Raw genomic sequence first — 16487 nt, 5'->3', positions numbered from 1 at the left:
ATGGTCATATCATAAAATAAAATATATATATATATAAAAAATAAAAATAAAATGAAATAAAATAATTATTTAAATTAATTAAAATATAGAGGGTTACTATGGTACCCATTATGGCATTGTATGTAAAAAATAAATGAATAAATAAATAATAATAATACAAATAAAATCAAATCAAATCAAATAATTATTTAAATGAATTAAAACAACTTAAACTATATTAGGAAAGCAGGAAGTGAACGAATGTAACAGTTACTGGTTGTAAAAGTACAAGATCTTGAACCAGACATGATGTGCTATATATATCACTATATTGAGGGTTACAATGGTACACATTATGTCATTGGATGGTCATATCATAAAATAAAATAAAAAAAAAGAAATAATAAGAAATAATAAAAAATAAAATAAAATAAAATAATAAAAAAAAAATTAAACTACATTAGGAAAGCAGGAAGTGAACAAATGTAACAGTTACTGATTGTAAAAGTACCAGATGGAGGGGTAGGATTTAATAAGCTTTGCTTCTTCCTACTCCTTTTGGACATGTGGAACTGGGAACTGATTATGGGATGCATTCAATTGGAATCTGATGCATGTTCAAATGAAATAAAACCATTACCATTACTATTGTGATGGCTGACAGTTGTACATTTATTATTATTATTATTATTATTATTATTATTATTATTATTATTATTATTATTATTATTATTATTATGTGTGTGCGCTGACCTTGCTGCAGGGACTGCATGGCGGCGGTGGGCTGCAGGGGCACCAGGCCTTGTCTCTGCAGGTTGAGGATGTGCTGCTGCTGAAGCTGCTGCATCTGGATCAGCTGCTGCTGGAAGGCCAGCTGCTTACTGCCGAGCTGCTGGGGAAGGAGGAGAAAAAGCAAAAGAGGGATTGTTTGTGAGTCGGCCATTGTACATTACTGAATACTGCTAACTTCATGTGGACGCAATATTAAAGATGACTGTTTTGGGATGTGAAATGGATCCTCTAATGTACGAGGAGCGGTATAATTTGTAATTGAACCCAAAATTATTTGGAAACCTACTAAAACCGCAAGACATCATGCTTGATTTCAGTGTATTAATGACAGCTCACTTCAGCTATTGTGAGTATGAACGGTTCTTATCTTATATTTACACTTGTATGACAGTTATGGGTGTATTAATTTTGTGTGTCAGTTAATAATGGTTATAGGATGATTTAATGCTGATAAGAAGACCTTCATTTGCATTATTATTATTTAAGAATTGACTGTATAGTGTCTTGATAAATTTTGACTGATGAAAAAAGCTCTTTTTGTACATTTTAGTCTGCTCCCACATCGTTCCTGCCTCCTATTACTTTAATCACAAATAACAAATTCAAGTCTAAAGTCACAGAAAAGAAATGAGAGGCATATCCTGTGTGTGTTACAGTGATAAACGTCCCTTTTCATGCCCGCCCAGACCAAACTAGAACTGCGTTTGAAGTCCCTGCAGCTAACCCCTGAGAGAGATGAGCTTTATCTCCTACTGATAACTTGGTGGGAGGAAAAAAAAAATAGGAGCCGAGCACCTGCTTATTGTGCGTCCGTGTGTGTGTGTGTGTGTGACGGAGTTGGCAGCATGGAACCCTTTGAACAGTGAAGAACTCACAGGAAGGGCAGCTAGGTCACTTCCTATCAAACTGGAACTCGGGGAGGGAATGTGTGCTGGCAGTGCAAACGCTGCACAAAAGAAAAGGCTTATGTGCAATGCTGCACTGGAGAAAGTTAACCCTACAATGCTGTACGCTGTAAAGAATTCACGACCTGATCAACTACAGGCTGATTACTCCCATATATGCTATATGAATATATGTTTAATGACAATGGACCTCAGGGACATTTTGTACATTTGTTGAACTGCAGTTTTTAACACTGTGCATCATTTAGTCCTTTGGAGAAAACATACTGTTTGGTTAGGCAGCATCACATGGACTGACTCCATCTTGGAATAATTCCAAAATTATTAAACTCCCATTTGAAAGTTTCTGGAAAGTTTCCAAAAATTCATTGTACATTTTCCACCCGATTCCTATTTATAAAATAACAACTAAAAGAACAACAACAGTTTATTCATTCTGGTGCTGGAGCCTATCCCAGCTGTCTTCTACACCCTGGACTGGTGGCCAGCCAATCACAGGGCACATATAGACAAACAACCATTCACACTCACATTCATACCTATGGACAATTTGGAGTGGCTAATTAACCTAGCATGTTTTTGGAATGTGGGAGGAAACCGGAGTACCCGGAGAAAACCCACGCATGCACGGGGAGAACATGCAAACTCCACACAAAGATGTGGAATCGAACTTGGGTTTCCGAGTTGTGTGGCCTGCACACCAACCTTTTTTCCACCGTGCAGTTGAATAAAGATGCAGTTTTTAAATGAAACCTATTATTATTCATTCATTCATTTATTCAGGGTTGCGAGGGTGCTGGAGCCTATCCCAGCTGTCTTCTACACCCTGGACTGGTGGCCAGCCAATCACAGGGCACATATAGACAAACAACCATTCACACTCACATTCATACCTATGGATAATTTGGAGTGGCTAATTAACCTAGCATGTTTTTGGAATGTGGGAGGAAACCGGAGTACCTGGAAAAAAACCCACGCATGCACGGGGAGAACATGCAAACTCCACACAAAGATGTGGAATCGAACTTGGGTTTCCGAGTTGTGTGGCCTGCACACCAACCGTTTTTAAAAATGCAGTTTTTAAATGAAACCTATTATTATTCATTCATTCATTCATTCAGGGTCGCGGAGGTGCTAGAGCCTACCCCAGCTGTCTTCAGGCAAGAGGCGAGGTACACCCTGGACTGGTGGCCAGCCAATCACAGGGCACATATAGACAAACAACCATTCACACTCACATTCATACCTATGGACAATTTGGAGTGGCTAATTAACCTAGCATGTTTTTGGAATGTGGGAGTAAAACATGCAAACTCCGAGGGTGGAATTGAACCAGGGTATCCTAGCTGTGAGGCCTGCGCGCTAACAACAACCCTTTATATTGTCCTATATTTCAACAGTTACATTTGACTGATGCTTATATTTATTTTTTTCATTTCATCCTAAGAAAAACTTCTTCCTCACTTTTTTTGTCCGGCCCCCACTGCCGCCATTTTTTTTTTTTTTTTTTTTTACATGTCTGTCCATTGCATTTGCTCCTGTGGCCCCCCCTCTGTCTCTCATTCTCTCCTGAGATATGTCCTTCTTTAAAGCGCACATTGCGTGTGTGTGTGTGTGTGTGTGTCTGTGTTCTGTTTACATTAGCTGTGGCTGAGTGGCCAAAGCTAGCGCTGTAACAGGCTGTCAATGTGATTTATGAGCACATCACACACTGTCTGAGCCTGCCAGTCACACAGATGCACACACACACACACACACACACACGAGATGGACAGTCACACACTCGCACAAATCTCTTGCGATGCTCAGAGTCACTTCATTAAGCTGACTCCTGACCAGTCCCAAATGCACACACACACACACACACACACACACACACACACACACACACACACAAACACTTCCATAGTCTTGCATTGTGCAACATAGCAAAGAGGAATGGCAGAAAATAGGGGAAAGGTCAAGAAGTCTCCAGCACAAAACTCTCTGCAGAGATTAAAGGTTTTATCCTCCCTCTGTTGGCATCCACGCCTCCTCCGGCCTCCCTCTTAGCGTCTCCCACTAGCATTAGCAATACTAGCATTGTCAAAATCAGCGCTATTATGTAAGATCAGGGCTCGACAATAACGATGTAACGATGGCCCGGGACAACTTAAAACAAAATTCGGGCAAGTAAATCCAATCAGTGATATTCCCGTCGGGCAAGTACACTTTGGCATTGCAGTACCGCGAAAAGTTTTTTTTTTAAAGCGGTTCTTGTTGGGTGTTGGTAAAACACGGACTGCGTAATTCCGGTGGTAATTTCCAAACCAATCCTTGCAAATCTTGAAACGGACCAATCAGAATGGTTTATTTAGACCGCGGACCGCAGTCCGCGTTTTACCCACACCCGTTCTTGTTCGCGATCAACCAATCAGCGATGGTTTGAGTACGAAAACATCTATCATGGCGTCCCTAATAATAATAAAACAAGTATTTTATTAGCGAGTGGTCACAATGAAACACCAGCGATTAGATCCAATACCAAGTATCAAGCTACAAAATCTAGCGCTTCCATTTCTCTGTGTATTTTTTATCACCTTTGCTTCACAAATGATTGTTTTTTTTACCATTGAGCATTTTTTTTCTGGATTAAAAACACTTTACTAGTACACAAATGTGTCTTATTCAATAATGTTTCATTGTGGTGCACAACTTCTAAAAGGCAAAGTGCCTAGAAGTCTCTTGCCAATCCAGATTTCCATGCAACGTCATGATCTATGTAGGAAAACAACCACAAGAAATAATCATCATTTCATGATTCTCATTTGATGCCATAAAAATGAGATGATATCATTATGGCAAGTCTTTTCATTTTACATGGGGCAAGTTCGGGCAAGTCGTTCTCACCTTAAGGATTCCCAAATGAGCAAGTCATTTTTGTTTTTAATGTAGAGCCCTGAAGATATTTGCATCAGCACGCAAAAAAACCTCAAACATGATCGGTCCCGGGTCCTTGTTGGTGTGTGCAACATCCAACATGATAAGATATGTACAGCTCAGCAGGGAGCCATATTCCCTGAGTGGATGTGTTTGTGCAGTGACCCACCACACATCAAGCCCCTCCCTCTCCCGCGTGGATGTGTACTCGTGTGACCGGCGATTGCACTTGTCTAGTTGTTACAGGACAACAAACCTGAAAACTGGGACAGTGGCAAGGGAAGGCGGGGGGGGGGGGGGGAGGAGCAATTCAGACCTCTCTCAACATGAGGGGGGCGACCGCAACTGTTTTGCTTTGGTCACGCTCGACGTGGTCGGGGGGTTTGTCGGGAAGGTGAGGTGTGCTGCTGCGGGCTCTCTGGGAGAAGAGTCGGAATGTTGGATGTGTGATTCTGTCAGCTTGATTTGTTCATTCTCATGCTCTGGAGTTGAACACAATCTGGACAACCTTTAGCAGTTGTAAATATTTATATGTAATTACTCTATATTTACTGTTTAAGCGGCTGCACGGTGGGCGAGTGGTTAGCACGCAGGTCCCACAGCTTGGAGACCCGAGTTTGATTCCACTCTCTGACATTTTTATGTGGAGTTGGCATGCTCTCATGGGTTTTCTCCGGGTACTCCGGTTTCCTCCCCCATTCCAAAAACATGCTAGGTTAATTAGCGACTGCAAATTGTCCATAGGTATGAATGTGAGTGTGAATGGTTGTTTGTCTATATGTGCACTGTGATTTGCCATACAAGTGTCAAAAGAAGATACCTGGTTCTCGACCTTAACTTTGACAAAAACGGGATTGGGTAAGTGGAGAGAGAGGACTACGGCGTGGAAGGTTATTTCACTTTTAAGCGCTTTTAGCCGCGTTACAAGTGTAAAATGAAGTGAATTTGTGTTGATAGTAAAGTGTAAAAACATTTTCATTCATTCATTTTCTACCGTTCTTCCTCACGAGGGGGTGCTGGAGCCTATCCCAGCTGTCTTCGGGCGAGAGGCAAGGTACACTCCGGACTAGTGGCCAGCGAATCACAGTGCACATATAGACAAACAACCATTCACACTCACATTCATAATTCAAAATCACAATTTGGAGTCGCTAATTAACCTAGCATGTTTTTGGAATGTGGGAGAAAACCGGAGTACCCGGAGAAAACCCACACATGGGAAGAACATGCAAACTCCACACAGAGATTGCCGAGGATGGAATTAAACCCTGGTCTCCTAGCTGTGAGGTCTGCACGCTAACCACTCCACCAATAGATTTGTAATGTACTTAGTAGCCAGAACACAGCTTAATTGATGTATTACTTTCCTACACGATCGCTTCCATTTCCGGTTCTATGGTTATCGTCGCAATAACTGATATCCTTCTGTAGTAGCGTTACAAAAAAGCTAAAGAAAAAGCAAAATACACTGATGGAGTGTGTTTTTTAGATTCTAGTCTAACAAGCTGACGTCATGGATGACCACTTTAGCTTAGAGATTCCACTGTTTGGAAAACTGCACATAATCATAATTATTATTATTATATTATTATTCCATACACAGGTTAGGACAAGCTTGTCCTATGGAGAGACTTATCCTCAATGTCGGGTCTGTTATACTTATATATACAGCATCCCATAGCTGAGGTTACACCAGTACTTTTACTGTATATTTACTTATGCACGAGAGCGACAGAGAGAAAAAGGGAGGGCAGGAGGGGATGCTGGCAGCTTCGGGTGAGGTTAATTGACAATTAAAAGAGAGGCGGACCCTTCCGACAACGAGATTTCACCTCCCATTTGAAGGCATATGAATGAGTACTTTGGCAAAGCAGCCAAGGACTTGGCACTGCTACGCCATGGCAGCGTTGTGCAATCATTAGTGTTTGTCTTCGGATGAGCCAACAGCGAAGCACACAAGATGAAGACATGGTTCATTCCATACATTCGACCAATTTTGATCTCCAGACTCGTATGTCAAACCACGTTTTCAACATTTAAGAGCACTCGTATATTTCAAAGTGCACTCAAAAGAGAGTGAGTGTGCACTTTAAGTTCACCTCTTTTGCTGCTTGCTTTCCAGCCTGCTGCTGCTGCTGCTGCTGCTGCTGCTGCTGCTGCTGCTGCTGCTGCTGAGTCAGAAGCTGCAGATGTAACTGCTCCTGCTGCTTCTTGTAGTACTCCTGGAGCTGCGGGGGGTAAAGGACAGACAGAAGGGAATCAAACATTTATTAGCATGCGAAGGCTAAACTTTATTGTTGTGGCGGTATGTGTGCTTATTGACAAACCGCAGCAACAATACTAAGACTACTGAAGCTGACTTATGTTGCTGAGTAATTAAGTATGGAACCAATTAGCATAAATGCATTGGAAAAGATGCATTCGGGGGTGCAGGATTTCATTTTTTACATGCATCTCGAGAGTCTATGCGACTGTGCAAGACCACATCCCTCTGAGGGGAATTACTCTCACACAGATAGTTATTATCCACAGCACTTATTCACACTCACATTCATACCTATGGACAATTTGGAGTCGCTAATTAACCTAGCATGTTTTTTTTGGAATGTGGGAGGAAACCGGAGTACCCGCAGAAAACCCACTCATGCAAAGGGAGAACATGAAAACTCCACACAGAGATGGCCGAGGGTGGAATTGAACTCGGGTCTCCTAGCTGTGAGGTCTGCGCGCTAACCACTCGACCGCCGTGCCAACCCCCTTAAAAACAATGGCAGTCAATTACAAGACTGACACACATTGAGGCAATTAATAGTCACACCCACTAGTCATTTTGTGTTGCCAATTAACCCCGGGCCTACCAACAGCTGTAACCACTTCACCACCACGCTGCCCACACACTCTTTATCTGCTGCTAAGATGCATTGAAAAATTACATTGCATCTATAGGAAACGTTCACCAATCCGACAGTTGTAAATATTTATTTGTATTTACTGTTTAAGCGGCAGCACGGTGGTCTAGTGGTTAGCACACAGGGCCCACAGCTAGGAGACCCGAGTTCAATTCTACCCTCGGCCATCTCTGTGTGGAATTTGCAGTGTAAAAATAATACTTTTGTTTTAACTTAAATAACTTAATTTCACCCAAAAGTGAGTAGCCAGAATACAACTTTATTGGTGTATTACTTTCTTACACATTAGTTCAATTTCCGGTTCTATGGTTATCGTCGCCATAATTGATATCCTTCTGTAGTAGCGTCACATAAAAACTAAAGAAAAAGCAAAATACACTGATGGAGTGTGTCTTTTTTTTTTGGTAAGTGGAGACAGAGGACTACGGCGTGGAAGGTTATTTCACTTTTGAGCGCTTTTAGTGTAAAATTAAGTTAATTTGTGGTATTAGTAAAGTATAAAAATAATACATTTGTTTTAACTTAAATAACTTAATTTCACCCAAAAGTGAGTAGCCAGAATACAACTTTATTGGTGTATTACTTTCTTACACATTCGTTCAATTTCCGGTTCTATGGTTATCGTCGCCATAACTGATATCCTTCTGTAGTAGCGTCACAAAAAAACTAAAGAAAAAGCAAAATACACTGATTTTTTTTTTTGGTAAGTGGAGACAGAGGACTACGGCGTGGAAGGTTATTTCACTTTTGAGCGCTTTTAGTAAAGTATAAAAATAATACATTTGTTTTAACTTAAATAACTTAATTTCACCCAAAAGTGAGTAGCCAGAATACAACTTTATTGGTGTATTACTTTCTTACACATTTCCGGTTCTATGGTTATCATCGCCATAAGTGATATCCTTCAGTTCATGAACGTTCACCAATTAAAAAAAAAAACATACAACATGTCTCTGCTGTGTTTGACTTAGCAATCATTCATTTAGGCAGGACGCCCCATTAAGATAACAATCTAGCACCAGAAGAGAGCAAAGGCAGGCAGGGGAACTCTGACCACAGAGTGTGTGTGTGTGTGTGTGTGTGGAGGTTATCCTCTTGAGAACGGCTCCTATATATATATATATATGTGTGTGTGCGCCTCTGCAGTTTGTCTTTGTTTCATGCTGCATCAAATGTTCAAAGAGGCTTCTCGGAAGAGAATGACTTCACAGAGCAGCAGTTGCTGCAGTCTCTCATCCGTCTGACCCGAGAGCGAGTCGAGATGAGACCCCGGCGAACATCCCGACCGAGCGGTGTAATGCTTTTTCTGCCTTTGTGCAATATGCTATTTTACATTTTTACTTTCAATCTTATCCCGGCCGTAGCTTTTCTTTTGCATAATTTACTTTGCATTTCAACAATGATGTAGCTTCTTATCTTGAATTTGTTTTAATGGAAGACGCACTTGGTTTTCTCCTTCTCTTTTCCCATCTGCCTTTCCTCTTTTTTATTGTTCCTTAGGCGGGGTTAATATCTCTTTTCTGCCTCACTAGTCCCGATCCCCCTCCTCGTCAAATACATATGCAAGCACACACGTGCGCACACACTCGGCTGGAGAGTGGCGAGTTGGGGGAATAATTAAGTGATAATTAAGGTCTTTTAACGATTTGATTCAGTGGCTCCGTGCATTAAGTGTATAGAAGTGAGGCACTCACCTCTTCAGCCTATTACCATGACCTTGGGCTTCGGAACAAACCAGGAAAGAAAGGCGGGAGCGGTTGCGGCGTAAGGAAAGGTTAGCGGAAACTTAAAGGTTAACACACACGCATGCACACACAAAAGCGTGTGGCAGTGGGCCGTAAAGCTTCCTTTCACTCTCTACAATAGCGTATTGCCACGGGGGTATGAAATTTAATGCTCCGATGAGTGATATGTTGGCTGATTGTGTCTTTCTGTGAGCGCGTGTGTGTTTGAAAAGTGCCTGGCTTGCAGATCCGGACGAGCGGCAGTCCATACTGTGGTTAATTAACTGGGAGAGCCGTATTAAACTGATTGGTTTTAATACAGATTCCGAAAAGGTGGGAATGTTTTTATGTTCATAAAAGATAAAAAGGGTCATTTCAGCATAACTGTATCTTATCTCAGCCAAATATATATATATATATGATAAACTGGAAAATGAACGGCTGCATGGTGGATGAGTGGCTATCGCACAGGCCTCACAGCTAGATGACCCGAGCTCAATTCCATTCTCGGCCAGTTTGCATGTTGTGGGTTTTCTTCAGTTTTCCGGTTATTTGGCGACTCCAAATTGTCCATAGGTATGAATGTGAGTGTGAATGGTTGTTTGTCTATATGTGCCCTGTGATTGGCTGGCCACCAGTCCGGGGTGTACCCCGCCTCTCGCCCGAAGACAGCTGGGATAGAAAATGGTAACGGTTTAATTTCATTTGAACATGCATCAGATTACAATTGAATGCATCACATAATCAGTTCCCAGTTCCACATGTCCAAAAGGAGTAGGAAGAAGCAAAGCTTATTAAATCCTACCCCTCCATCTGGTACTTTTACAATCAGTACATTTGTTCACTTCCTGCTTTCCATAATACAGCTTAAGGTTTTGTTTTTTGTTTTTTTTTAAATAATGTACCTCATACCGAAGTACCAAGAACCAAATAAATGATCAGAACAGCTAAGTGAGTCACGATGAAACATGATGCCGACTTTACGTTCTGCCTTCATCTACGGTTAACGTGTCAACATCCACGTGTTGACACGAGGTCACATGGAGTTGTGACGGAATATGTGACGGATCTTTTGGACATGAATAGGGTTTATTTGCTTGCTGGCTGTCGACATGGCAACGCTCTAATCACCTGAAACGCTCACATTCGCTGGCTTGGGTTAAAAACGTAAAAGTGTACGTGTGTGCACGTGAGTGATTGGCGCATGTGCGTGCCTACAGGTGGGCCGATGCACAGTACAGTTCCTCTGCAACTATTCCATTCACATGTGTGTGATTCACAGTGTTTGAAAGTACTGAATGAATGAGATACAGGCACACCCAGACATATCTAAACTTGTTGCCCAGGGAGTGAGTTCAACCAGAATCCACCCCCCCCCCCAGTGAGTATGTTCATGTATGTGGTAGGCTTGCGTGTTTCACCTGCGATAGCATGAGAGCCTGCTGTTGCTGCAGCAGAGCCTGGAGCTGAGGGGGCGACAGGATTTGTTGCATCTGCTGTGGAGTGATCATCTGTGGGCTCATCATAGCCATGGATACAGGGACCTGGATACAACACAGATACATTTGATTGAAAAAAAATGAAAAATAAATGAATAAAAATAAAAATAAAAATAAAAATAAAAATAAAAATAAAAATAAAAATAAAAATAAAAATAAAAATAAAAATAAAAATAAAAATAAAAATAAAAATAAAAATAAAAATAAAAATAAAAATACAACTTGACTAAACTGAGTGTCCTACCAATATGATTTATACCAGCAGCATTTTCATAAATAAGACAGAAAACCATGAAAGTTTACATGTGCTGATTGGGGTCATTCAAAACAAAATAAAAAAAAATAGCAAAAGTAGAAAAAAAGAACAAAAAAAGGCACAATATTACAAGTAAATGCTGAAATAGTGATACTAATAATATTTTTCCTAATATGCTTAACAAAGTTTCCAAAATGGTTTGTGTATTCTTAGATTTTTTAATATGTATCCCTCAGTGGAAAAAGATGGTCATGTCCTATAGTGGACGCGTGTTGCTAGGCGGAATGCGTGAGAGGCCGGGAAGACTTTCAATATTAGTGCAGACCAACATGTCTGAATTTGTCAAACTCTGATAAATAAATAGATTTGATCAGTTTCTCAATAGTGTTTCAAATAAATAAGACAGAAAACCACAAAAGTTTACAACGGAAATAACACTTGGACTATCGAGTAGAGCAGCGCTGATTGGGGTCATTCAAAACAAAGTAAAAAAAATAGCAAAAGTAGAAAAAAAGAACAAAAAAACACATAATGTAACAAGTAAACGCTGAAATTGTGATACTAATAATATTTTTCCTAATATACTTAACAAAGTTTCCAAAATGGTTTGTGTATTCTTAGATTTTTTAATATGTATCCCTCAGTGGAAAAAGATGGTCATGTCCTATAGTGGACGCGTGTTGCTAGGCGGAATGCGTGAGAGGCCGGGAAGACTTTCAATATTAGTGCAGACCAACATGTCTGAATTTGTCATACTCAGCATGCAGTTTTGACTCGTGAATACGCTTCACCGCTCTCCATTTCGTTGCATTTCGCTGGTTTCAGATTTAAGTTCAGTCTATACAATACAGATAAATAAATAGATATGATCAGTTTCTCAATAGTGTTTCAAATCGGAAGCATTTCTGTCCCCCGGTGAGGACATGACACAAGATAATTGAGTTAAAGCATCTTCACAGCCACGGACAGATCACCTCACACACATCATGTTGACACTTTTCTTCCACGGTGCTGCCATTGTTGAAAATAATTCATAATATCTTCTTGTCCCAAAAATAAATCTTATCTCCTTCGACAAACACGATTAGAACGACCTCTGATTTCCTTCCCACGTATTCAAGCCTGTCTAAGGAGAGACAACAGCATAGCAGGATGACACCATGAGATGTCTATCTCATCAAAAACATGCAAGGAGCGCAGAACAAAAATGTGTGCATAGACTCAACGCATGAATATTGCTAATGTGATTATTGTGTATAGATGCTGACTGATTCATATTGAATGACTAAATAAATGTTTGAAATGAAGGACTACACGGATGAAAACTAGTCGGAAAGAAGGTATCCCGGAGTGGATATATTGTCCCAGCTAACAGGCTGAAGGATGACTTGCTCTTCGCTCCGTGCCGACACGTCAATAAACTATACTGCCTTACTGCAATACAAATAATCCTGCCTGTTAAGAAGTGATGGCGTTTTTATTGAGAAATACAAGCACGAGTTATCACCTCGCAAACTGGCTATTAATCTACATTCACTTGCTGTGGAAATATGCGTCTCCATTATGGACACCATCATGGAGTTTGTTTGGAAAGTGAGTCATTAATATTTCTTACCACGGTTCAGTCATTCTTTCATTCATTTTCTACCGCTTATCTTCACGAGGGTCGTGGGGGGTGCTGGAGCCTATCCAATCCAAGCCAACCAATCACAGGGCACATATAGACAAACAACCATTCACACTCAAATTCATACCTATGGACAATTTGGAGTCGGCAATTAACCAGAAAACCGGAGAAAACCCACAACATGCAAACTCCGCACAAAGATGGCCGAGGTTGGAATTGAGCTCGGGTCATCTAGCTGTGAGGCCTGTGCGATAGCCACTCATTAAGTCAAGTCGTGAGTCATTAATATTTCTTACCACAGTTCATTCATTCATTCATTTTCTACTGCTTATCCTCATGAGGGTCGTGGGGGTGCTGGAGCCTATCCCAGCTGTCTTTGGGCAAGAGGCGGCCAGCCAATCACAGGGCACATATAGACAAACAACCATTCACACTCACATTCATACCTACGGACAATTTGGAGTCGCTAATTAACCTAGCCTAGCCTAGGTTAGCCTAGCCTAGGTTAGCCTAGCGTATGTTTTTGGAATGGAATTGGAAACCGGAGTACCGGGAGAAAACCCACGCATGCAAATTCCACACAGAGATGGCTGAGAGTGGAATTGAACCCTGGTCTCCTAGCTGTGAGGTCTTCGCGCTAACCACTCATCCACCGTGCAGTCCTACCACAGTTCATTCATTCATTTTGTACTGCTTATCCTCATGAGGGTCACGGGGGTGCTGGAGCCTATCCCAGCTGTCAATCACAGGGCACATATAGACAAACAACCATTCACACTCACATTCATACCTATGGACAATTTGGAGTCGCTAATTAACCTAGCATGTTTTTGGAATGTGGGAGGAAACCGGAGTACCCGGAGAAAACCCACGCATGCAAACTCCACACAGAGATGGCCGAGAGTGGAACTGAACCCTATTCTCCTAGCTGTGAGGTCTTCGCGCTAACCACTCGATCACCGTGCAGCCCTACTACCACAGTTCAAAAACATGTAAATTATCGTCACTATATTGTCCATAAGTGTGACTGTGAGTGTGAATGGTTGTCTGCACGTGCCCCGGCGACCAATACATGCCTCATACTGAGCTGTAGTAGGCTCCAGCTCAACACATCGTTTGATTTCGAAACCAAACCGACTGATACAAACATGACTCAGCAATGCGGTTTGAGAGGAAGTTTAGGATGTACAGTAGATGAATAATAATTGTGACCCAAAATATGCGATGGGGGGGGGGGGGGGGCGAGGACGGCAAAGCGGTGGGGGTCATGGCAGTTGGGGAAGTGAAAGCAAGAGGGTGCATGGGGGGTGGTGAACAAGGTGGGAAGCGATGATGGCTGCCTTTTTGGCGTCATGCCAAAGTGCCCCCCCCTCCCCGCCCGCCCCCCCCCCCACCCTTGTCATTCTAGGCGGCCAAATGAAAAGCTGTAATTAATTGCTCTTGTGCATCCCATTCTTCCAAGCTGACAACTCCTAACGTTCTATTTTATACACACGGCCATTGACATTTTCAAGTCAGCGGTGTAATAATTATTGGAGTTATGGCACCTTTCCACATGTCGACTCGTGCCCTGCCTGCATGTGTGCAAGAGCTGATATATGGAACTTTATGTGTGTGTGTGTGTGAAGATGCATGCATGCGTGTGTGTGTGAGACAGCCTGTATACCGAGTAGTTAAGGTTTGATGCCATTAATTGCCCCTATAATCTAATATCACAAAGCGTGGTGATTACGGGGCACGCGATGGCACCGCCATACGACACCGCCAGGCGGTGAGCGACGACACAAAACAAAAGCCTCACCATTAACGATTTGACGGGCCAGGACAAAAGCGCTTCACAATGCGGAATTATATTTTCATTCGGCTTTGTCTCGCCCCGTGAATGATTTCTCCCCTTTCATTGGGGCTGTGAATAGGCCAGGCTGAAAAGCTGGGCGATTTGAAGTCAGCCATTTATTAAATGCATTTCATTTTTTTTTTTTTTTTATACTGAAACCCCGTACCCCCCCTTTCTTCCCCCTACACCACCACCACTTTTTTCATGTTGCATGTTAATTTAAAACAGAGATGTGCGTGTAGATTGGTGCCACAAAGGTGGGGCTGGGGTGTCACACCAGAAAAGGAAGGAATTATTGTTGCAAAAATGAAGAAATGTCTCCTGAATGAGGAACCGTATTCATCCAAACTTTTAAAGATGGACTATTTTTGTTGTTTTGACTGTAGTACTATAGTATTCTACTAGTATTCTACTCTAACCCAGGATGTTTCTCTTCATTACCATGCAGGAATCAGTCATACGTGCACACTGTTGAGGGGCTTGGTGGTTGACAGAGGTCAACCCCTGCCATGGAGCGCGGGAGCTGGTGGTGGTGGGGGGGGTGGCGATGGGAGGGGAGGAGATGCGAGAGACAGCCCTGTCGTTTACTGAGAGTTGAGGAGTAATTAGAGGGGTTGTTTGAAGAGGGAGTTTAACTGATTAACAAAGGAAGAGAGGGAGCGGTAGAAAGATGGGAAATAGAAGGAGGAGAAAGGCACGGAGTCTCCAGAGGGGCCAGGAGAGAGGGCGGCTGGGGGGGGGGAGATGTAACTTACATTTCAATGAGGGCTCCATCTCTCTCTCCTCTTCTCCCTTGATGACTTTTCATTTTAACAAGAAAAGGAAGGAAAAGCCCCACTTTCCATTTCAGATGATGGCGAGTCGGGCTGTCTGATATTAAACAAGTGGCTCCCTCGGAGAGCCGTCTTCATGTTTATATAAAGAGCTGCTAGTTAAATAACGGCATCATGTCAAACGGAGCAGTGAACTTTGCACACCTTCTTCACCTTTCATCTGATCTACGCAACCACAACACAGCTCTATAAAACTAGCTTCGTACTATATGCTGATACAAAGAAATATTTAATACTGTATACGTAGGGTAGGGCATCGTCTCAACACTTCAGGTTCAAATTCCTTGTTTTTATCATAATTCCTAATGATTAGCAATAATGATGCTTTCAAAGGAAAGGCTGACATCAAAGTTTTATGGTGTCGATATCGGATCCCGAACATTCATTCATTCATTCATTTTCTGCTGGTGTGCTGGAGTCTATCCCAGCTGTCTTCTACACCCTGGACTGGCAGCCAGCCAATCACAGGGCACATATAGACAAACAACCATTCACACTCACATTCATACCTATGGACAATTTGGAGTGGCTAATTAACCTAGCATGTTTTTGGAATGTGGGAGGAAACCGGAGTACCCGGAGAAAACCCACACATGCACGGGGAAAATATGTAAACTCCACACCAAAGGGGGAATCGAACTTGGGTCTCCTAGCTGTGAGGCCTGCCCGCTCCGAACATGAGTAAAATTGTCCGATACTGATACTGATACCAATACTGATCACATAGATTAAGTGCATATTTTTAATTTTTAATTTTTAATTTTTAATTTTTAATTTTAAATTTTAAATTTTAAATTTTAAATTTTAAATTTTAAATTTTAAATTTTAAATTTTAAATTTTAAATTTTAAATTTTAAATTTTAAATTTTAAATTTTAAATTTTTAATTTTTAATTTTTAATTTTCTTTTTTTTCCTACTGGCTATATTGGGTTCTACCAATGTTTTTTTGTTGTGAGAGCTATTCTTACAAAATGAAAATGGCCAAGAGTTACTAAATTTTGTAACATAATCATTGTAAATTATTATTATTTATTCTAAATTATTTAAATTATTTGTACAAATTACTGTTTACGATGTACATTGTTCACATTTCATATTCTCCACATGATTATTAATTATTTATTATTATACAGGAGCCAGGCAACGACATTATTTCACTATTTAGTCTATTTAGTCTTGTATCTTATTTCAAGCCAATATGCTTGT

The 16487-nt window shown here is 41.3% G+C and overlaps 1 protein-coding gene and 1 long non-coding RNA gene across 4 annotated transcripts in view; both read right to left on the bottom strand.

Moving 5' to 3' along the window:
- The window catches only part of LOC131105876 (uncharacterized), a 265039-nt gene that overhangs the window by 106922 nt on the left and 141630 nt on the right, over positions 1-16487 (bottom strand). The window lies entirely within an intron of this gene.
- foxp4 (forkhead box P4) overlaps positions 1-16487 on the bottom strand; it is a 114376-nt gene that overhangs the window by 29251 nt on the left and 68638 nt on the right. For 2 of the 3 annotated variants that reach the window (XM_078798742.1, XM_078798744.1), the window contains exons 4-6: positions 10650-10772; positions 6695-6823; positions 733-871 (exon numbers count right to left, since the gene is read on the bottom strand). In XM_078798742.1, coding sequence (XP_078654868.1) covers positions 733-871; positions 6695-6823; positions 10650-10772 — 391 coding nt within the window. The remainder of the gene's footprint in view (positions 1-732; positions 872-6694; positions 6824-10649; positions 10773-16487) is intronic. The other variant, XM_078798743.1, reaches the window with a different exon arrangement.

Source organism: Doryrhamphus excisus, linkage group LG18 (genome assembly GCF_037039965.1).
Source record: "Doryrhamphus excisus strain RoL-2023G ecotype Guam linkage group LG18, RoL_Dexc_Guam_v1.1, whole genome shotgun sequence".
NCBI classification, from domain to species: Eukaryota; Metazoa; Chordata; class Actinopteri; order Syngnathiformes; family Syngnathidae; genus Doryrhamphus; species Doryrhamphus excisus.
This window is presented reverse-complemented; position numbering and strand designations above follow the sequence as displayed.